This window comes from Capra hircus, chromosome 5, assembly GCF_001704415.2.
Source record: "Capra hircus breed San Clemente chromosome 5, ASM170441v1, whole genome shotgun sequence".
In the NCBI taxonomy this organism is placed as follows: Eukaryota; Metazoa; Chordata; class Mammalia; order Artiodactyla; family Bovidae; genus Capra; species Capra hircus.
Window position 1 is genome coordinate 97961709 of NC_030812.1, and position 23741 is coordinate 97985449.

Below are 23741 nucleotides of genomic sequence, written 5' to 3' on the forward strand. Positions count from 1 at the left end.
AAGGTGGTGTAACTCCTACACTCAGGAAGCAAGTACAAGTGAGATATGACCAATAGAATTAAATGCACATAAAAACTGGTAACAGAACACAGAAAGATGACTGCGTGTGAGTGGGTGAAGTGTGCAGCTGGCGACTCTGCTCACACCTGTAGCTGCGCAGGAAGCTCTAGCTCAGCCGAGGCTGTGGTGGACACTGTGGCTTCCAGGGGAGATGGCACTCAGCCTGTGAGGTCAACATGGGTGGAGGTGCTGTTCTTTATGTGGCTGAAACAATGGCTTTTTCCTTGTAAACATATTAATGTATCTTAACAAAGGAAATACTACAAAGTGGGTGAAATGAGGACATTTTCAGGGGAATAAAGTGAAGAAGACATTAGTAAAGAAAGTGAGACTAGTCTTAAGATATTCACAGATACTCTAGAAAAGGGTAAGACTTTGCTTTCATACTTAAAAGTAAACACAACCTGTCCATTCATACACATGTAAAGGCAAGTCTAAGGCATAGGAATTATATTAATATGGATTGTATAAAAATTCAGTTACCTTTTTATTAATACTAGAAATTATATTAATACCCCTGAATTAATGGATCACATTCACATGTACAAATGTAAAATTTGGTATTATGAGTTATCAAATGTAAACTTTGGTATTACAATTAAATATGCCAGTGAGAATTTTGAAACGAATTGCAAGTTAATGACTAAAAGTGACTTTACGAATCTTGCAAATATTGAAAATCTTATTCCACCAAGGGATGGCTTCTTTAAGAGTGTAATTGTTTTACTAAACATTGTAAACAGTGTGTGTATATTAAGGTCTGTTAGTCCATACAGAGCGGATTACCTCTCTCCTTTTTTTCTGGTTGAAAATGATGTATTTTAAAAGTATTTGGGTTTTTAAATAGTATAGACCAAAGAATTATATTTTATAAACTTGAAATTTATGCGCAAGGATAAGATTTCTAGAATATTAGTATATAAAAAAGCTGCTTACTTACTTTACTGAATATTTAAATTTTTTTCTGAGTCTAATGTTTAGATCTTTGTTTTGATTCCAGTTTTTTGAAAACAGATTTGTCAAAATTCCTGTTGCCTTAGGTAAGTGAAGGTCTTTGAAGCACAAAATCAACTACAGATTCACTGAGAAAGAAATAGGAAATACAAGACGACATTCCTGAAAGCTTGGGCTAGCAAAGTTTTAAAAATATGTGGCTTAAAATCTAGCTATATTCTAGAAAAAAACCTCTGACCCACTATTGTAGACGCTGGCATTTCAGTTCGTAGGAGTGTGTGAACTTGGGAAGTTTGGGAAAAGTTTAGAATTTTCAAAGATTAATAATAAAGTCCAAAAATGTAAAAGAATAGTATATGCCAGTATAAGTTCAGAATAAAATTGCAAAGTGTTCTATTCTCTCATAAATGTAGAGCAAATTTTTGCATGCCTTTTATTTACTATGTTCAGTTCAGTTTCAGTTCAGTTCAGTCGCTCAGTCGTGTCCGACTCTTTGCGACCCCATGAATCGCAGCACGCCAGGCCTGCCTGTCCATCACCAACTCCCGGAGTTCACTCAGACTCACGTCCATCGAGTCAGTGATGCCATCCAGCCATCTCATCCTCTATCGTCCCCTTCTTCTCCTGCCCCCAATCCCTCCCAGCATCAAAGTCTTTTCCAATGAGTCAACTCTTCGCATGAGGTGGCCAAAGTACTGGAGTTTCAGCTTTAGCATCATTCCTTCCTTAGAACCCAGTAAAATTGGAGATTTTATTAACAAAAATCAGCTGTATTGATATACCAGTTGGAGAAAATCTTATTACTGGAAATTTATTTACTTAGAGATGCTTATTAAAAAAGAAAATATTCATTATTAAGATACATTTTGTTACAGGGCTAAGAATTTTTAGACCTGAAAATAAATATTGTGTTGCTGTTTAGTCACTAAGTTGTGTCCGACTGTTTTTGGGACCCCATGGACTGTGGCCTGCCAGGCTCCTCTATCCATGAGATTCTCCAGACAAGAATAATGGAGTGGGTTGCCGTTTCCTTTTCCAGAGAATATACCCAACCCAGGGATGGAACCCTAGAATCCTACATTGGCAGGAAGATTATTTACCACTGAGTCACTAGTGAAGCCCATTAAAAATAAATATTACATTAATCTAAATGCTCAGATTGTGAGCAGCTTTTGTTAGGAATTTTCTGTTTGCTATTTTTCCTCAAGAAATATTCCAGTGATTTTAGCAGGTTTAAATTGGGGCATACAATTGTCTCTCAGCATCCCTGGGGGATTGGTTCCAGGAACCCTATGGATACCAAATTCTGCAGATGCCCAAGCCCTTTATGTCAAATTGTGCAGCATTTGCATATAATCTCAGCACATCCTACATATACTTTAAATCATTTCTGTATTACTTATGATATCTGATTCAATGCACATGCTGTGTGAATAGTTTAAGTACAAGGTGGAAAGTAAAAGCGTTAGTCACTCAGTCATGTCCCACTCTTTGCAACTCCATGGACTGAAGCTTACCAGGCTTCTCTGTCCATGGGATTCTTCAGGCAAGAGTACTGGAATGGGTAGCTATTACTTTCTCCAGGGAATCTTCCCAACCCAGGGATTGAACCTGGGTCTCTTGCATTGCAGGCAGATTCTTTACCATCTGAGCCACAAGGGAAGTTCAAGTACAATGTACTCACTTTATAAATAGTTGCCAGTTTTCTGTACATTCAAGTTTTGCTTTTTCGAAACTTTCTGAAATTTTGTTTTTCAAATATTTTCCATCAGTGGTTGGTTGAAATTATGAATGTGGAACTCATAGATACAGAGAGCCACTTATATATGCAAAGAATGTGAAAATTGATCTATTTAATTAATTTGGTTTATACTGATGTATTTCACAAAGATTCTAACATACTCTGTTTTGAGGTAGACATAAGAAATAAGAAACACAGGTGTATCTTTTATGCTTAACAGCAGATCTTCTGAACAAAAAAGATGCCAGGCTGCAGTCAAAAAGATTTTCACATCTTTATCTGAAGACTGTCCCTAGGTTGGGAAGATCCCCTGGAGGAGGGCACAGCAACCCTCTCCAGTATTTTTGCCTGGAAAATCCAATGGATAGAGGAGCCTGGCAGGCTACAGTCCATGGGGTCACAAAAAGTCAGACATGACCAAAGCAACTGAGCACGTGTGCATGCATAAGAACTAAATCAAAGTTTTCATCAGAAAATAGCAAATATTGTTTCAAAACGGAATTGATGCTGTCTGTGGTATTGTCTGTGGTAGGAGAAACTTCTGATTAGCCATTTTAAGAAGATATTGTATTTTTATCAAACTTCATCATGTTATATTTAAATATATGTATATATATATGTTATATAATATGGATTTCCCAGGTAACTCAGAGGTAAAGAATAGGCCTGCAATGTAGGAAACATGAGTTTGACCCCTGAGTTGGGAAAATCCCATGTGGAAGGAAATGGCAGCCCACTCTGGAATGCTTCCCTGGGAAATCCCATGGACAGAGGAGCCATTAGGCTAAAGTCCATGGGGTGGCAAAGAGTCAGACATGACTTAGTAACACAACAACATTATGTAATATATATAGGTTATATATTTTTCATATTTAATAAAGAGTTTTATATGTTAAAATATTTCTTTTTTTCCTTTTTTCTGGACAAGCATGTCATTTAAAAAATTTTATCTTTATTTTATTTCTTTTTACCTTTCTCAAAGATTAAAAATACATTTTCTGTATTTCATTCCCTTATGTGTGTACATGCTAAGTCACTTCAGTTGTGTCTAACTCTTTGAGACCCTATGGACTGTAGAAAAATCCATGGGATTTTCCAGGCAAGAATACTGGACTGGGTTGCCATTCCCTCCTCCAGGGGATCTGCCTGACCCAGAGATCAAACCTACATCTCTTAGGTCTCCTGCCTAGGCAGGCAGGTTCTTTACTGCTAGCGCAATCTGGGAAGCCCTTTATCCCCTTATATATATACTTATGTTTAGCATTTCATTTGCCTGATATAGGGAGCTAAGTTTAATATTCCAAGATGTATATCTAGTTGTTTAAGCACAATTTATGGAGTGTTGTATTATTTATTTTCTGATTCACCCATTTAAGTAACTTGTCTGGTTGTCTACTATGTCAGAACCTAAAATAATACATAGTAATGGACATATCCTTGTGGAAATTAAAATTGTTCGAGAAAATATATATCAGTAAAATAACTAAAGAAATTATTTTTAGCTTTTGGTATTTATTATTGCCTCAAAAAAGGTAAATTATCAACCTGGTACTATGAGAAATAATATACATGTAACTGACCTAATGTCAGAGTTCTCCAAAGAGCTCTAAGGGAGTATAGATTGGAACAGGTATTTTACAAACTGAATTATTTCAGTTAGGTAAAGAAAAGGACAAAGAACAATTTAGGCAAGAATATTAGGATGTGTGAAGACCCAGTGATGTTAGGAAAAATTGTTCATTTAATGAGGAATGATGCGGCAAGAGCAAAAAGATAGAAGAAAGGGTATAATGCTTTCAAAGACAAGGCCAGAGCAGAGGCAGGCAATTGAGAATAATTTCTAATTTAAAACAGGTCAAATCTTGTAATTGACATAGATATACAAACAATAAATTGGGAGAATTCCAGATTCCTTACTCTTTCAACAAGTTGAAAAATGGTGACCTTCACTAACATAAGAACATATGTGGGATGATGATATTGTTTACTTTGTTTCATTTTTGAGGTGTGGAGTTTTAGTTGTTAATATTTGGGACATTTGAGGAGATGCTAACTGACAAAGAATAAGTGAGCTGAAACCTAAAGAAGAAATCTTCTCAGCATGTGCACATGTGTAAACACGTGATAAGTAGTAATTGAGACAAGGATGGTGGATGAAAAAGACCAAGAAAATATAAAGAAGAAATGGTTAAGAAAAAAGAAGTGGTGAATGGTATTGAATTCTATTAGATATGGGATGCTTGGGGCTGGTGAAAAAAAAAAGTTCAACTAAAAGAGAAATAAAGGATCCATTTAGCGAAGGAGAGATCACTTATGATCTAACAGTGTGCTGATGCCAAGGAGTCATTAGGTAGGACTTAGGATGCAATGGCTTGAGTAGTGAGAATAAAATATAGTAAATAGTGATGAAATTCAATGGCACTTTGAGAATTTTTCTAAGAGTGATAGAGAGCAAAGACAGTATTTTTTATTGGGATTGAGGTCTAATGATGATGAAAATTGTATAATTTAAAATATTGTAATTTAAAACTGATGTGAAGGATAGCACTAAGATATTGAATATTCAAAAAGAAAGCAGAGTGATAAATAGTGTGTGATTCTTGGGCAGTGGAGTGAATAGATTCAAATATAGTTGAAACTGGCTTTATTGAAGAGGAAGGAAGTCATCTCTGTTGAACAGGAGAGAAGATAAGATGCATGCATATACACGGAGAAAGATGAGGTAATCTGTTAGTTTTTCTTTTTCTGTGATATAGGTCATCTTCTGAGAACAAAGAGAGGGTGTGGAAGAGAGATTTGTTAAGAATGGAGAATGGGTGATAAAATTAGTTTCAGAGAATGTGAAAGAATGAGGACTTGAAGGAAGCAACAGGATTCCTAGCAGCATTAAAGCGATTTCATGTTGGTGATTGTGAATTAATACTGCAGTATATCTGATCTGTTCTAAAAAGCACTTGGCGTCTCAGGTGTTGGCAGAGAGGAACAGATAATTTACCTCATACATAGGGTGGTTTTACTGAACAAGTGGGACCAGAATATGTTCCAGGAAGCTAATGATTGGCAGAAGAGAATCAAGGTTGCTAAGAAAGAGGTGAAGAAAGAAGTATACTGATGGAGCGGAATGAGGTCAAATGGGCGGCAGACATCAACGAGATCAGAGAATTTTCATGTCGGAGAGAGATAAATGAGCAATCTTGAAAGGTAAGAGTGTTTGTGAAGGTTGCTAAGTTTATATAAGACACATTTTAAGATGAAATACTTAAAGATATTCAAAGACCAAGGTGTTCCCAAAGGGGGCTTGGCTGTGGCAGAATGAGGAAGTTACTATAGACGAGGAGACAGAGAAATTGTGTAATCAGGATATAAGAGGATGGTTCATATGGACATTAATGGATCAGAATACTGTGATTCAACAGCCTGGTCAATAATGAGGATGCCTGGGAGCACATAAGCCATGATGAGAGGAGGGAAAATGAATGTTAGAGTCATAAATAAGTGGAAGAGACTTGAAAAAGATGGTGTCTGTACTGTGGTTCTCAGTCATCAGGTACAAACTAAGAGACACATTTGGAAATTCATATTAAAATGGTTCTTTTTTTATCTGTAAGCTGCCGATCATGGAAGTCTTTCAAATTATATGTATTTATTATAACACACCAAGCTTTCCAAGTGGCTCAGACATTAAAGAATCTGCCTGCAATTCGGGAGACCCAGGTTTGATTCCTGGGTTTAGAAGATCCCCTGTAGAAGGGAATGGCTAACCGTTCCAGTATTCTTGCCTGGATAATCCCATGGACTGAGGAGTCTGACAGGCTACAATCCATGGGGTCGCAAAGAGTCAGGCATGACAGAGCAACTAACACCCGCAAACACACACACACACATGACTATATTAAACTATATTATGAAAGTGAAAGTCGCTCAGTCATGCCCAACTCTAGGATTTCATGGACTATAGAGTCCATGGAATTCTCCAGGCCAGAATACTGGAGTCGGTTGCCATGCCCTTCTCCAGGGTATCTTCCCAACCCAGGGATTGAATCCAGGTCTCCCGCTTTGCAGGTAGATTCTTTACCAGCTGAACCACAAGAGAAGCCCAAGAGCACTGGAGTGGGTAGCCTATCCCTTCTCCAGTGGATCTTCCCCACTGAGAAATCCAACTGGGATCTCCTGCATTGAAGGCTGATTCTTTATCAACTGAGCCATCAGGGAAGCTGATATTAAGCTGATAAACTATATTGTATGCTATAATGAACACAATGTAAAAATAAACTTCATTCTCTGGGTGGTGATATCAACTATCACTAAGTAATAACCAAGAATTAAGAATTATCTATTATAATTTAACCAGTAAAGCCTAAAAATAATTTCTATTGTCATAACTACATTCTTTTCCATATATCCCATGGTACTCTTATTTCATGTAATCTCTAAAACAATATGCAATTGTCCAACTTTCTTTTCCTTTAAGGCCTCAGGCTTGATATTAAAATACTCTTATTAAGCAGTCATTAAATGTAATATTTTTCTTATGCATTTTAAATTCGAAATTTGTAATTTATGAAATGGTTTTTGAAATATCAAAGGTATTTTTTATTTCCTGATTGGTATTTTGTGGGGGAGGTAAATTACAAATGAGTAGTTTCATGAAAACTTCCTTTGTAGTTTTTCACACATGCTTTGAATAACAAATGATTATAAGTCATTATTAGATTATTTTCAACCAAGAATCTTCCCTGAAGGTTCTTACACCACATTATCCTCTGTATAACTTCATTTTCAGCATACAGCAATTTTATATTATTTAATATCTTTATATTGTTTAGTATCTTTGACTTTCCTGCAAAGTTTCTTTTTAAATTTATTCTTCAAGTTGGTGAGTATGATTGTTTCTGTTTATTTCCTTCTCTCAAGAAGTTAAAATTGTATGTAATTTTTGACATTAATATCAACAATCAACTCGTATTGCAGTTTAGGAAAATATCATTTATGTAAAATTACTTTACATGCTCATTTTGTAAACAATGGTGTGGAGTATGAATGAAGCTATCTTTTGTATTTTTTGATTCTTTGTCTTGGAATTTTCCTGTTGTTCTTTTCTCCCATTGTTTAGCCTCTTTCATTAAATAACCCACATTTTTCTCATTATTTTAAAATGTTGGATCAGTTGATGTTTTCATGATTTGGTTTCCATACATACTAGCTAATTATTTTCCAAAAGGGAAAGATTTAAATTAACCATAAGTCTGTGAAAATGAATGTCTGTTTTCCTGCACATTGTCCAACTCTGTGTGGTTGAATTTGATTTATTGATTCTGTAGGTTAACATCTATATCATTAATATGTTAGTCTGTATTCCTTTGTTTAGTGATGAAGAAAAAGTCTTTTCATGGGGTTATTATTGACAAAAATCTTTACATTAGCAATAAAATGATGTTTTTATAATTTAACCTAATTCTCTTTCTTGTCTATGTGTGATTAGAAACTTATAACTATTTACTTATACTTTCTTTGAATGTTTATTAATTTTATCATCTCATGGTTTGCATTTAACGTTTTGATTTATCTGAAATTTGTTCAAGTATATGTTGTGAAATTAGCAATCTAAGTCTATGTATTGCTTCAATTTGAACTAATATTCCATCTGATTCTATCACTTTTAGCATTTCCTAGATCATGTTTATTTAATTATCAATTCTCAAAAACAATAGTCATCTTTCTTTCTTTTTTGGGACAAAGAAAAAGGCAATTTAATTATGCTAAACATTTAAACAGCAACATTCTTACAATGCCAATATACTCTTAAATACCAAATTTTTGCTGGTGCTAAATGAATTCATCAAAACTTTCAGAAAACAATTTGAGGAGGTGAGAAAAATTCTTAATTTGAAAATAAGTTTATCCCAGTTTTTTCAAAATTTACTCTTAGTAAATTTATAGAAGGATAAATATAGGATATGGAAAAGGTTTTATGAATAATATTGTATAGTAATTAGCTTCCAATTAAAATAAATAAAATTATATTTAAAAAAATGTCTGTTATTCAATACTTCTAAATATTGAAAATTTTTTTAAAGTGTAAAATAAGTAAACAAACAAACAAAAATAAATAGCTTGTATCATGCATTCTTTTATTTTCAAAAAAATAGAGAGCAATGCATGCAAAAACTCTACCTACAAGTAACCACTGAAAATACAGCCTATTTATTCAGTTCAGTTCAGTCACTCAGTCATGTCTGACTCTGCAACCCCATGAATCGCAGCACGTCAGGCCTCCCTGTCCATCACCATCTCCTGGAGTTTACCCAAACTCATGTCCATCGAGTCGGTGATGCCATCCAGCCATCTCATCCTCTGTCATCCCCTTCTCCTCCTGCCCCCAATCCCTACCAGCATCAGAGTCTTTTCCAGTGAGTCAACTCTTCCCATGAGGTGGCCAAAGTACTGGAGTTTCAGCTTTAGCATCAGTCTTTCCAATGAGCACCCAGGACTGATCTCCTTTAGGATGGACGGGTTGGATCTCCTTGCAGTCCAAGGGACTCTCAAGAGTCTTCTCCAACACCACAGTTCAAAAGCATCAATTCTTCAGCACTCAGAGTTCTTCACAGTCCAACTCTCACATCCATACATGAACACTGGAAAAACCATAGCCTTGACTAGACGGACTTTTGTTGGCAAAGTAATGTCTCTGCTTTTCAATATGCTATCTAAGTTGGTCATATCTTTCCTTCCAAAGAGTAAGGGTCTTTTAATTTCCTGGCTGCAATCACCATCTGCAGTGATTTTGGAGCCCCCCAAAATAAAGTCTGACACTGTTTCCACTGTTTCCCCATCTATTTCCCATGAAGTGATGGGACCAGATGCCATGATCTTCGTTTTCTGAATGTTGAGCTTTAAGCCAACTTTTTCACTCTCCTCTTTCACTTTCATCAAGAGGCTTTTTAGTTCCTCTTCACTTTCTGCGTAAGGGTGGTGTCATCTGCATATCTGAGGTTATTGATATTTCTCCTGGCAATTTTGATTCCAGCTTGTGCTTCTTCCAGCCCAGCGTTTCTCATGATGTACTCTACATTTAAGTTAAATAAGCAGGGTGATACAGCCTATTAGAAATCTATTATTTTGCTTTAATAATATATATTCCATTATACAATATATAATATATAAAAATAATATTTGTTACATTAAACAATAGTATACTATGGTATAAATGTACCATAGCTTTAACACTTCCTTAATTGTGAATTCTGTTGATAACTTTTTGTTCTTTGTTTTTACAATTTAGCTCTTAGTAAATAAAAACAAGAGATAGGTTCTGCCTAACTTTAAATATTTAAAAAATATTTTGTAAGATAAATTGCTTAAGATAGAATTGCTGGTTAAGATTTTACTTATTTTATGCTTTCATAAGTATTGATAATTTTGTACTCACAATCATTGGCAGTTCAACAAGTATTAATTATTTAGTGTTCTCACAGGTGAAATGTGCTCTATTATTTTCATTTGTGTTTCTTTATTAATGAGGCAATAAACTTTTTAAATTTTATTCATGACCTTTAAATTTCTCTTGTCCCTTTTTGGCAAATCATTGGTATTATTTCTTAATTTTAGATGGCTTATTTGTTTGCCTCTGTGTGTGTATGTGCTTGCAAATATGATCTAGTTAAGTAGAAAAACGACGTTAAGCTGGCAGATGGAGAGATACATGGTTATTATGCAAATGTAGAATTTATCCAGTTCATGAAAGACATAGGTTTTCTCCCCCTCTATTAGTCAAGAATCTACTGCCTAATGAATTATTTCAGTGATACAGTGAACTATATGTCAATGTGGCTTGAAATAAAAATTTTAATATTAAATTTAAATAATTATACCTTTGTTAATATAGCTGTGTTTTAACCATAGTTGACACATTGTTGAAATTATTGGTTATATAGAGAATGTTGAGACGGAAAACATATCTGCTTTAAACCTACTCCTTTGAAAACCTGATTCAGAGAGGAAATGAAATGCATCTTATTAATCTTATTAAAGGAGAATAAAACTATTTTTCTCAATAAGGACTGCAGAGTGAGATGGAGATTTAGTCTCCCATTTTCTCCCTTTTTTTCCCTTAATGTTATACCTAAAAGCTTACTTGTACTTCAGAATGAATGCATTTTTCACTGTCTGATTTGATATAATCACCACTTACCCTTTTCCCTCACTTTTCTCTACTGCATAGATATTAAAGAGAGACACAGAAAGATACCCAGAGTGAGCTGAAGCAGTCTAAGTTTAAAAAAAGAAAAAAATGCTCAAGAGTAAGCAAAACAAAGGTATTGTAAACAAGCAAGAGGTAATCTACACAGAACCAAAATTTTCCAAGTCTCAACAGCAAAAAATATCTAAGACAAATCAGAGAAATGTCCAGTCAAGAGAACAGCAAGTAGACTACATGGAACTGAAATTTCCCAGATCTCACCTTCAGCACAGAAAACAGAAAAAAGGAAAAGGTACATTATTATAGTGTTATATTTTGCTATTTGCTAGATCTTGATTCTTGGGTTTTGAAAATTACTTCTTTCAAAGCCATTGTATAATAAAATTGCCTCAATACACTGATTACCTATCTTCAGAACTCTCCTTAGTCATTTTAGATATTACCATGAAATTTTTTTGTCTCTTAAATAATCTTTCACTATGTTCATTTCCTCTGAAATATTCCTACATAACTGTATTACTTGTAAGAATTATTGTGTAAAATCTACTGCTTATTTTTCAAGTAATTTTAAAAATAATTCTTGTTATTAGTCTTCAGTTCAATGTAACTCAGTCCCACAACTGTTTTTGAATTTTTACTGTTGCTCTGATCCAAAACTATGATACCTATAAAGATGAAGCTGCAATAACCACTTAGCTTCAAAAAAACTAACAGAATTTGTTAAAGATAGATTACAGAAAAATATAATAATAATTAATTTGATATTGGAGTTAAAGCTGAAAAATGAGTAGAATGTGATAATAATGTTCTAACCTAAGCAACTGAGTAGTTAATCATCTTACCTTCCATTAAGAAAAATAAGGTTTACTCACCATTAAGAAAAATGTGTTTAATCTAGTAAAGGCAGATCATATATGAAATTTGAATTGTCTCTTGATCAGTTCAGAGGAAAATGCCCATAAAGAAATTGGATTTTAAAGACTAGATGTCCCAGAAGAGGATGGAAAAGGGTAGGAAAGACATGATCGTAGGTAAGATTGCAAACAGAGACAATATAGGTGAAAAGTCTATCACAGAGAAAAAGAACATATATGACTTAAGCAGAGGAAGATTCAAGAAGGATACCTATGAAATGCATGTCCAGAGAGGAGAAAATAAACTATGTCTAATAAATGACAAGTGGAAAATTACTTCTTTGGACTTAGCAAAGTCCAAAAATTTGGGGTTTGGTAAAGTCCAAAAAATTGGAATTTCTGTTTGAGTGCCAAGAAAAGCATATAAGCTACAACTAAGGGTTAAGAAGTTGAAGGAAATTTATTATGGGAATAAAATTAGTCCAGAAAACATTTTTACAATTCTCACTGAGAAAAAAACAACTTAAGAGAAATGATGATAATAAATGAAAGACCTATATGAATAACAAGGAATTATACTAGATTTTCAGATGTCTGAGCCCAAACCTGGATGAATGTGACAAAATTTATAGAAAGAGATGAGGAAGAAGATGGCAAAAAAGAAAAACTTTCTCTTAGAAAATAAATGTTCTAAAGGAGACTGGGTGGCATGGAGTAATTAGGGCATACAGTAGGTTTTAACTTGGGCTATAAAGAAATTGCTTTTCCTCTGAACTGAAAAGAAGATAATAAGGTATGACTATATGAATATCCATATAGTAAGGTAGAATATATGAACATTCATATTTTCAGGAAGGTGGTCAAGGTAAGGAAATTCATGGTTTCAATTTCCTTGTAAAACAAGAAATTTCTTCGTGCTTGAGTTAGAGTCTTACTGAGGCTTGATAATTTTTTTTTTTTTTTTGTAGTCAAAGAGGGACTTTGGGCAGAAATTGACCAAAACTAAGAAGATTAGACATGCTAATATTTATCCACAACACTGTTTAATTTCTAAACTTGGAAATTTGACTCCTCACACTCTTTCATCTATGACACATTCAAGCAATCTTGAAAAGGACCACATGTTCAAATAACCTGCTTCTCTCTTGGATTGATGTCTACCTGCTTTCACGAAGAATACTGACACAGACTCTCTTAAAGTCTCTCATCTTTCACTCTAAACATTTTTCAATCCTTTCTTATGTTTCAAGAAAAATGGTCATATCTTTTTAAAATAGGTGTCTGCAAAGATTTCAAATTGTTCTTAAAGTTAAAAATGATAATAATCCTATAGTCTTACAGGCTATCTCTCCGTTTCCATTCCCTCCTTTGCTCCCTGAATTCCAGTCAGACTATAATTTCAGTTCCATGAATACATCAAACTTCCTGTCATCTGAAATCATTTATTGATAACTCTCCTCGAGTTTGATCCCTGGGTCAGGAAGATCCTCTGGAGCAAGAAATGGGAGCCCACTCCAGTATTGTTTCTTAGAGAATCCCATGGACAGAGGAGCCTGTTGGATTATAGTCCGCAGGGTCACAGAAGAGTCAGACAAGACTTAGTGCCTAAACAACAACCCCACGTGGTGACTTCCTCCATGTCTTTTGTACTTCAAGAAATAATTAGCTCTTACTTTCCTCCAGCTTTCAGTAAAATATCTTTTTTTTTTTTTTATAAATGCATTTCCTGTTCTCATGTGTTTGGATTAAAACTTGGTGAACATACTTGCATGTCTTTGTAAAATTTATGATAATTATTTCTTATCTCAACAAAGAGCAAAAATGTGCTTTGCTATTTCCCCCTTGACTGATTGATTGGCTAATGGGTGAATATTAATATTCACATAGAATTTTGAAAAAAAAATTTTTGCATGACAACATTGTTTTCTCTAGGTGTATTTCAAGTCTCCTAGCTGAGAGTATATTTTCAAATTGTTCAGAGGCGATAATTTATAGATGACTAGGCGAGGAATACTCAAAGATGCTGGTGAGTGAGGTGACATACCTGGGGCATCAAACAGGATCAGAAAGAACTGAAGTCAAGAAAAAGCTAAAAAGGAGGAAATCTGGGTATCAAAGAACTCATACAAGGATTGGAAAATGAATGACTGCCCTCTGAGAGTGAAACAAAATGGATTTAAATTTCATATTTGATGATTTGTGGGAAATGATGAAACTTCATCATTGTTTCTGTTTCCTTTAGTGTCACACCACCGATCTATAGTCTGGCAAGTGATAACTGGCAGCCTGGGGACCTTGTGCGTGGTTTTGTTGACAACAGTGTGTGTCTTGCTTGCAAACTGTAAGTAATTAAGAAAATAATCTGTCCTTGGTACAGTCAATATATCAACCACGTAATAACGTTTCAATGATTTGTGATCAAGACTGAATTTTTATTGTCCTAATTATTTTATCCTAAACAGAACTAATTCTTACCATGATTTTTGCCATAGTATATTCCAACAAAGAAGACCCAAATCAAAAACTGTCACCTGTTCCCACTCTATCTTCTAAAAATGGTGGTGAGTACTCTCTCTGTTTGGTCCACTTCTAATATTGATTATTAGGGTTAAAAGGTTTGTTTTCCTAACATCCACAAAACTTCAGTGAATCAGATAGAAAAAAAATCCTCTTATGGTATGCTTAATCTTTTATCACAGAACTATTAATATTGGGAAAGATGAGAAAGATGACACAGGAGAATGCAAGAAGACCCAAAGTATTATGTATAATAGGTAACTGTTGTTTGTGATTTGATTATTTTTAGGAGGAAAATGGCATAAATTATGTTAAGGTGGGAGCAAGAGAAATGGGTGAAGAGGGCAAAAAGGAAAAGAACACAAATGAAAAACAAAGGAGTTATGTCTCAATAACATTTTTTTTTTGTTTCTAGCTTTCCCTGATGGAGATGATTCCTCTAGCATTTATGAAGTTGGAAGAATTTTGATTTTATTAAAATACATTAATTTTATTTATACATTGATATTTAGGCTATAATATAGAAAGCTGTTATTGTTTTGAATTTTTTTTTCACTTATTGCAAGTTTACTCAGTCCTAACAGTAAATTCAGCACTTAAAAGAAAGAGAAAGAATGCGAGAGATAGGGAGAGAATATTTCTGAGCCTATTTTTTCAGGAAGTCGGGATGGTTCCCCTCTGACTTTCTTTCAAGAAAATCTTTCCTTTTTCAAGAACAGTGTTAGATTCTCAGCACAGATGCATTTGCCAAGAAAGGTTTTCCATACACTAAAACCAAAAGGGTAGGGTCCCTTTGTCGCTGAGGCCAAAGACATTCCTCATGAGTATTCCTGAAGAACATTTCCTATAAGCGGGGGGGGGGGGGATAAACAAAGAAATAAAAAGGAAGTAATAAAAATAATGCAGTAGTTTGAGCATGACATAAAAATATTTTGGTTTAACACTCCCTAAATAGGAGAAGGAGTACGTCAAGGCTGTATATTGTCACCCTGCTTCTTTAACTCATATGCAGAGTACATCATGAGAAACGCTGGGCTGGAAGAAGCACAAGCTGGAATCAAGACTGCCAGGAGAAATCTCAATAACCTCAGATATGCAGATGACACCACCCTTATGGCAGAGAGTGAAGAGGAACTAAAAAGCCTCTTGATGAAAGTGAAAAAGGAGAGTGAAAAAGTTGGCTTAAAACTCAACATTCAGAAAACGAAGATCATGGCATCTGGTCCCATCACTTCATGGGAAATAGATGGGGAAACAGTGGAAACAGTGTCAGACTTTATTTTTTTGAGCTCCAAAATCACTGCAGATGGTGACTGCAGCCATGGAATTAAAAGACCCTTACTGCTTGGAAAAAAAGTTATGAACAACCTAGATAGCATATTGAAAAGCAGAGACATTACATTGCCTACAAATGTCCGTCTAGTCAAGGCCATGGTTTTTCCAGTGTTCATGTATGGATGTGAGAGTTGGACTGTGAAGAAAGCTGAGTGCCGAAGAACTGATGCTTTTGAACTGTGGTGTTGGAGAAGACTCTTGAGAGTCTGTTGGACTGCAAGGAGATCCAATCAGTCCATTCTGAAGGAGATTAGCCCTGGGTGTTCTCTGGGAGGAATGATGCTAAAGCTGAAACTCCAGTACTTTGGCCACCTCATGGGAAGAGTTGACTCATTGGAGAAGACTCTGATACTGGGAGGGATTGGGGACAGGTGGAGAAGGGGATGACAGAGGATGAGATGGCTGGATGGCATCACCAACTTGATGGACCTGAGTTTGAGTGAACTCCGGGAGATGGTGATGAGGCCTGGCGTGTTGCAATTCATGGGGTCGCAGAGTCCTACACGACTGAGTGACTGAACTGAACTGAACTAAAGAAATTTAAAAGGACCCAACAGTTATGAAAGTGGAAGTCTAAGTAAAGATTAAAAAAGATGAAAAGAACTAATTTAAAGTCTAATTAAAAATAAATTCTCTGAGTAAAAAGAGAAAATCTCAACAGATGCAATAAACAGAGACTAGATACATCAATAGTTAATTTTTTATTTAAATTAGTGATTGACTTGAGAAACTGCTTATTGTCTCTCAGAAAAAATAAACAACCTATAAATGTCAAATATTAGCCATTCACATTGCTTGTGTTTTTGTTTTCCTTTCATTTACCTAATTTGAAAATAAAAAGAAATCAAACAGGAAATTAAGGAAATGCGAATTATAACCCCAATGAGTTAGCATTACATAACCACCAATATGATTAAAATTTGAAAAGACTGACAGTAACAAGCTTTAGTAAGGATGTGGAGTTAATTGTACTGGCACAAACCCTTAACAAGCCTACTCTTAGACACTTAAAAAAGAGACATGAAGGCCTATTCCACATAAGACATGTACAAGAATATCTAGAGACACTTTATTTATAATAACTAAAAATTATAAGCAATCCAAATATAAACCTCCAGATGAATGAATTACAAATTGTGGGTTAGTAAATACTGGACTACTCAGTAATGAAAAGGAATGAAATCTCTACACACACATAAGTAGAGTCTATCTAGGCTTCTCCAGTACTTCTATCTGTCCCAGCAGTTGTCTCAGTAGATGAGGGGGCTTGTCTCCCATGCACAGGACCTAGGACTGGAGTGCCCAGATTGTGGCTCACCCTGCTTGTTCTTTAGGGTGAATGTCCTTCTCCTTGTAGCAGATCCCTCCCAGTGGTGCAGGTCCTGAAATGAAGCCTTTTTCCCCATTCTACCAGGTTACACATTTCCTGCTGTTTTGATTTTATAGGAGTCCTTCTACCAGTTTCCAGTTAGTTTTTCCTGAGCATTGTTACACATGTAGATATTTTTTTGATGTGCCTGTGGGAAAATGAGTTCCATGTCTTCCTACTCTACCATATTGTTCCCCCTCCCTAAGTCTACATTTTTTATGATTATAAAAATTATTAAAATACACAAATTACATGGTTATTAAATTGTTGAAGTATAAGTTTTAAAAAATTACTTACTGAATTTCATTCTGTGTGTTTAAATTGCTTCCCTGGTAGCTAAGTTGGTAAAGAAATTGCCTGCAATGCCGGAGACTGAGGTTCAAACCCTTGGTAGGGTAGATCTCCTGGAGAAGGAAATGGCAAGGAATATTTAAATTAACAGCAAAAATTTTGACAAAAGTGAAATAGCTCATTAGTTGCTTTTTGTGTTCATATGGTTATATGTTGATTAGCTTTTTATTTATGACATTTATTTATTCACTTATTTATTTGACTGTGCTGGGTCTTAGTTGCAGTACATGTGATTTTCCATCATCTTTGTGGCATGTGGAATATTTCTAGTTGCCACATGCAAACTCTTAGCTGCAACATGTGGGAGCCAGTTCCCTGACCACGGATCAAGGCTGGGTCTCCTGCACAGGGGCTCGGAGTCTTAGCCACTAGACTACGATACGCATGTATAATTTTGATCAGATCAAAAAACTTATATTTTAATGCATTTTCCCTATAGATAAAATTTTATTACAAAATTTAAGTAGAAAAATTAAAAACATGAGCTAAATGTTGTTCAGTTCAGTTGCTCAGTCATGTCCAACTCTGTGATCCCATGAATCGCAGCACGCCAGGCCTCCCTGTCCATCACCAACTCCCAGAGTCCTCCCAAACCCATGTCCATCAAGTCAATGATGCCATCCAACCATCTTATCCTCTGTCATCCCCTTCTCCTGCCTTCAATCTTTCCCAGCATCAGGGTCTTTTCCAATGAGTCAGCTCTTGGCATCAGGTGGCCAAAATATCGGAGTTTCAGCTTTAGCATCAGTCCTTCCAATGAATACCCAGGACTGATTTCCTTTAGGATGGACTGACTGTATCTCCTTGCAGTCCAAGGGACTCGCAAGAGTCTTCTCCAACACCACAGTTCAAAAGCATTAATTCTTTGATGCTCACCTTTCTTCACAGTCTAACTCTCACATCCATACATGACCACTGGAAAAACCATAGCCTTGACTAGATGGACCTTTGTAGGCAATGTAATGTTTCTGCTTTTCAATATGCTATATAAGTTGGTCATAAATTTTCTTCCAAGGAATAAGTGTCTTTTAATTTCATGGCTGCAATCACCATCTGCAGTGATTTTGGAGTCCCCCAGAATAAAGTCTGACACTGTTTCCCCATCTATTTCCCATGAAGTGATGGGACCAGATGCCATGATCTTTGTTTTCTGAATGTTGAGCTTTAAGCCAGATTTTTCACTCTCCTCTTTCACTTTCATCAAAGGCTCTTTAGTTCTTCTTCACTTTCTGCCATAAGAGTGGTAGCATCACATATCTCAGGTTATTGATATTTCTCCTGGTAGCCTTGATTCCAGCTTGTGCTTCTTCCAGCCCAGCGTTTCTCATGATGTACTCTGCAGAAGTTAAATAAGCAGTGTGACAATATACAGCCTTGATGTACTCCTTTCCCTATTTGGAACCAGTCTGTTGTTCCATGTCCAGTTCTAACTGTTCCTTCCTGACCTAAATATAGGTTTCTCAAGAGACAGGTCAGGTGGTCTGGTATTCCCATCTCTTTCAGACTTTTCCGCAGTTTATTGTGATCCACACAGTCAAAGACTTTGGCATAGTCAATAAAGCAGAAATAGACGCTTTTCTGGAACTCTCTTGCTTTTTCCATGATCCAGCGGATGTTGGCAATTTGATCTCTGGTTCCTCTGCCTTTTCTAAAACCAGCTTGAACATCTGGAAGTTCATGGTTCATGTATTGCTGAAGTTAGCTATGGTTTTGTTTAAAACTTGTCCAGATATGTTACCAAAAAAATGCTTATTTTGCTTTCTACCTAATATCCATCTGTATAACAGATAGGAAGATATGGACATTGTGTTAGTAGTAGTGACTTATTGTACAGAGTACACATTAAACATATTTCTACTTTTTAGAATGTTCCTGTGACCATTGTTCAACTCACTGGATTGGATTTGGAAGTAGTTATTATCATCTTTCGAGTAAAACCAAAACCTGGATGGAGAGCCATGCTGCCTGTGAAGAGCTAGATACCCACCTTCTAAAGATCGATATCAAGGGAGAGCTGGTAGGGGAAACACTTCGGCTTTTGTTTATTTGTTTGTTTTTGTTGTTGTTGTTGTTATACTGTAACTTTATTTGGTTTGAAAACATTAGTGATTGATGCTATAATTTGGGAAAACTGAAGTTCTCAAAAGTCTATGATATTTTGTTTCTTTGACTCAGTTTTATTAGGGAAAAATTAGAGAAACTCCACTTTTTGAACATTTAATGCTAGGAAAAAAGTACATTAATTAATGAGATATCTTGAGAAAAACTCTTATTAATACTAAGTGGATGTGTGCAAGCCCTTGGGAGAAATTTAACCAATAATCTTTGAGTCAGAAAGGAGTGTATTATAATATGTACACATTTATGGTTTATGATTTTTTCCAAATAGGAAATTTTATCAATGCTTGAAGTAAAAGGATGGATAGGTCTCAAAATCAATGAAACAAGTGAATCCTGGTTATGGGAAGATGGCACCACAGTAACTGAAAACCTGTATGTACAGTGTTTTGATAATTGAACTTTCCTGAGATTATATCTGGGGTTTGTGTGTGTGTGTGTGTGTTTTATGTGTGTAGGGAACAGAAAGAGGAACCAAGATAAAGGAAATCATTATGTTTTTTGAGGATCAGTCTGTGGGATTTAATTGGGGGAAAAATGTCAGTTCTTTCTACATAATCTCAGCTTTAGAACCTTTACATTGTTAACTTTACTGGACTCAGGAGAAATTTGGGCATAGTTTCAGGCAAGTTTATAAATCTATACATTTCTATCATAGTTTTATCATTTGTGATTTGCTTTTGTTGTTGTCCAGTCACTAAGTCATTTCTGATTCTGTGACCCCATGGACTGTCTTCCCTATCCTTTACTAACTCTCTGGGTTTGCTCAAAGTCATGTCCATTGGGTCAGGGTTGCCATCCAACCATCTCATTCTCTATCGCCCTCTTCTCCTCTTGCCCTTAATCTCTCCCCATGTCAGGGTCTTTTCCAATGTGTCAGCTCTTCACATCAGGTGGCCAAAGTATTGGAGCTACAGCTTCAGGATCAGTTCTTCCTTTGGCTTATAAATTGTCATTTGGCTTATAATTCTATTTAAACAAACAGGATTAGATACTGTTTAGCATTAACTGCTAAACTTAGTTTAAATTCTGTCAGTCTTCAGGGGTTTGTTCTTATTTTATTTGTTTAATTTGTTCTTTTATTCCTTCTCATTTTGTTTGTTTTGTTAATTTTAAACTTGAGATAAAATTGGCATTTGAAGATTTTATTGCTTCAATTTTTTTACAGGTTTGAATTCCTGAAAATGGAGAAAGATGGTTGTGCATATATTGATGGAAAGTATGTTTATGCTGCTAACTGTTCATCTGGGAAAAGTTACGTGTGTGAGTTTAGTGTATAGCAGCTCAATTTTGCTAATACAAGTTGTTAATGAATCCTAATTAATTAAAGAGCATAAAATATGTTGCTGCTTTTATAAAATTTTATTAGTTATTACTTAAACTTTTTTTTTACTGCATGCACAATACTTCAGTTACATTTCCAAATTTTAAATGTACTCAAAGTGAGGAAACTTTACCACCCATAAATTCCTTGGGAGTAAGTAATCTCCTTATGAGAGCTCATATTAGTAATTATTTATGTAAGAAAGTTAGCAAACATCCTTTATGAACTAAAAAAATTGTAAAAATTAGGGATATAAAACTAAAAAGGAATTCTACCTATATCAGTTAGGGTTCTGGCATGAAATAGACATTTAAGATTGTTCAAGAGATTTACAGTTGTAAACCACATTTGCCGGGAGCCACCACGGGAGACCTCACCCACGACAAGGTCATGTGGAAGAAAACTGTTAAGCAAGGCTTCAAAACTCAAGGGGCTCCCTAGGCTTTCTCGAGCATCTACCCCAAAACCAGAATCTGTCTGTTTTACTATTTCATGACTTTCACCACTCCTCTGACATTAACAGGGGGCTAACCCTGACCACCTTTCTCTGGAGAAAATTAACTTAGGGCTATAGCTAATAAGTCTCCTGGACATGAGAGGAATATTTCAAATCAAACCCCCTCTGTTAGCATTCTAGCTTGCTTGACGGGTCTATCCAGACTCTTGCAGCTACCCATGTGATTATTCACAGCCTCCCAACTGTGAAAGGCATGGAAAGCCTAAAACATAGAGCCTTTTAAAGAGTTAAAAGTTATTAGAGTAATGCTAATGTAGGATTTAATTTTTGGGCCAACGCTTGTTGCTAAGTTCCCATATCTCTTATTCACTGTGCACCTGGAAGCGCGTTAGTTAACATAGTTGAAAAGTATGAAAAACAAGTGTAGCCTTGAAATTAACCACATCAGACTTTTGAGCTAATTGGTTCCTTCTTGTAACTCACTGCACATTTGCTCCGTGAGAAATGGAACTTGTTTAATACTTTCTGAGGCTGACATAGATTAAAAATATAAAGAAAAAACACTTTGAGGGAAAATAAGCTTTTTGGTTGAGGAGGCTTTATCAAAAGAGGGTCATAAAATGTTCACAGGCCTCCAAGGCCAGAAGATAATGTACACAATATTGTTTTTGGGAAAGGTTTGCAAAAAAAATCCTGGTTTCGATAAAGACAAAACAGATGTAATGTTTGGGCTGACTCTGTATGACTTTGCATCTTTCATTTCCCTCTATGTATAAGACAAGGTATAAAAGTACCTTTTAAAATAAAGCTATTGGGCCTCGCTCAATAAAGCTTAGTCATCCTGTGTTTTTCTTTTTTTCTCTTTTTTTCTCTCACTTTCTTTTTCAGGCTGATCCCTTGGAGCATAGAGGCTTCCTGCGTTCACTTTCCTGCCTGAGCTTCTAAGACTTTATTAGCTTTCTGTGTAAACCAAGGAATATCAGCCTCTTTCTCTCCTCTATTTTCTTATCTACAATATTCTTTCCTTATCTCTCTCTAAATCATCCGCCGACGCCGTTTTTCCTTCAGGTTCCCCTGGACCCTGCGGGGGCTGGACCCCGGCACTCATTGGTGAGGTTTAATGGAAAAACAAGAAGTAGCAAGATTTATAAACCTTTGTCTGTCCAGTCTTGGAGGCAAACCAGAATGCATATGTTCATGCATACTCCTTAAGAACAAAGCCCAGGCTTCCCACAGCCCTTCCATCTGGTTTAGTAGCCTTACAATCAGTCCCAGGTACTTGTCTGCCCCACACAGGACTCAAGACTGTGTCACCCAATCCATGGCTTGACCCATTCAATCCCAAGAGTGGGTCTCCATCCGTATAATCTCCCTTTTCCTCTGAGTCCACTCCAGTCCTGACCCAATCACTTCTCTTCCCTTCCTACTTGATTATTTGTGTATCTTTCTTACAGTCTTGGTTAAACAGGAGTCCTTTTGCCAGTTTCCAGCTAGGTTTCATTGAGAATTGTTCCACATGTGGATGTGTTTTTGACATGTTGTGAAGGAGTAGGTGAGCTTTATGTCCTTTTACTCCATCATGTTGATCTGAACTTCCCTTATTCAATTTGCATCTAGCATTCCTATCTTTTGACCTGCAAAGTTTCTGTTGAAAAGCCAAATGATAGTCTTGTGGGAGTTCCCTTGTACATTGTACTTTGCTGTGCTGTCACTCAGTCTTGTCTGACTCTTTGCGATCCCATGGACTATAGCCTGCCAGGCTCCTCTGTCCATGGGGATTCTCCAGGCCAAGAATACTGGAGTGGGTAGCCTTTCCCTTCTCCAGGGGGTCTTCCCAACCCAGGGACCGAACCCAGGTCTCCTGCATGCGGGCAGGTTCTTTACCAGCTGAGCTACCAGGGAAGCCTCTCCCTTGTACAATACCAGTTGCTTTTCCCTTGATGATTTTATTAATAATATTCTCTTTTTGTTTTTAAGTTTTGCCACTATCTTTATAATGTGTTTTTGCGGGGACCCCTTTGTTTTTGTACCGTCTGTCCTCCCAGACAGGGATATTTGTTTCTTGGGTTAGGGAAGTTTTCTGCTCCTGTTTCTTCATATGAGTTTTCTGCTCCATCTGTTACTGGGGATCTGTATGATGCAATTGTTCGTGCACTTGACATTGCATAATGTGTGTCTTAAACTGTCCTCGATTTTGAAAAGTCTTTTCTCCTTTTTTCCTTTTCTGTTCAACTTAAGTGCTTTACTCTACTCTCTCTTCCAGACAACTGAACTGTTCGTATGGCATCTAATCTGTTGTTGATTCCTTGGATTCTACAGCTTTGTGTGTTTCTTCCATTATTTTCTAACTCTCGTTAGAAATACTGTGCTCATCCTTTCTTCTCCTGGGCTCACTGAGTGTCTCTATAATCATTTTCCTGAACTCTGCCGGGTAGATTGGTCATATCCACTTTCCTTCTTT

General features: G+C 36.0%; 1 protein-coding gene across 1 annotated transcript; it reads left to right on the forward strand.

Moving 5' to 3' along the window:
• LOC102183401 (natural killer cells antigen CD94) lies at positions 5521-21733 on the forward strand. Its single transcript, XM_005680841.3, has 7 exons — positions 5521-5956; positions 10977-11247; positions 14052-14150; positions 14302-14370; positions 19247-19398; positions 19771-19874; positions 20668-21733. The coding sequence occupies exons 2-7, from the start codon at positions 11046-11048 to the stop codon at positions 20777-20779; spliced, it is 738 nt and encodes a 245-aa protein (XP_005680898.2). The 5' UTR covers positions 5521-5956; positions 10977-11045; the 3' UTR covers positions 20780-21733.

Excerpts from the sequence above, each read along its gene's own strand:
- LOC102183401 (XM_005680841.3), top strand. The coding sequence starts at position 11,046 with ATGCTCAAGAGTAAGCAAAACAAAGGTATTGTAAACAAGCAAGAGGTA. Across the intron at positions 14,371-19,246 it reads TCTATCTTCTAAAAATGGTG|AATGTTCCTGTGACCATTGT; the intron begins GTGAGTACTCTC and ends TCTACTTTTTAG. Across the intron at positions 19,399-19,770 it reads TCGATATCAAGGGAGAGCTG|GAAATTTTATCAATGCTTGA; the intron begins GTAGGGGAAACA and ends TTTTCCAAATAG.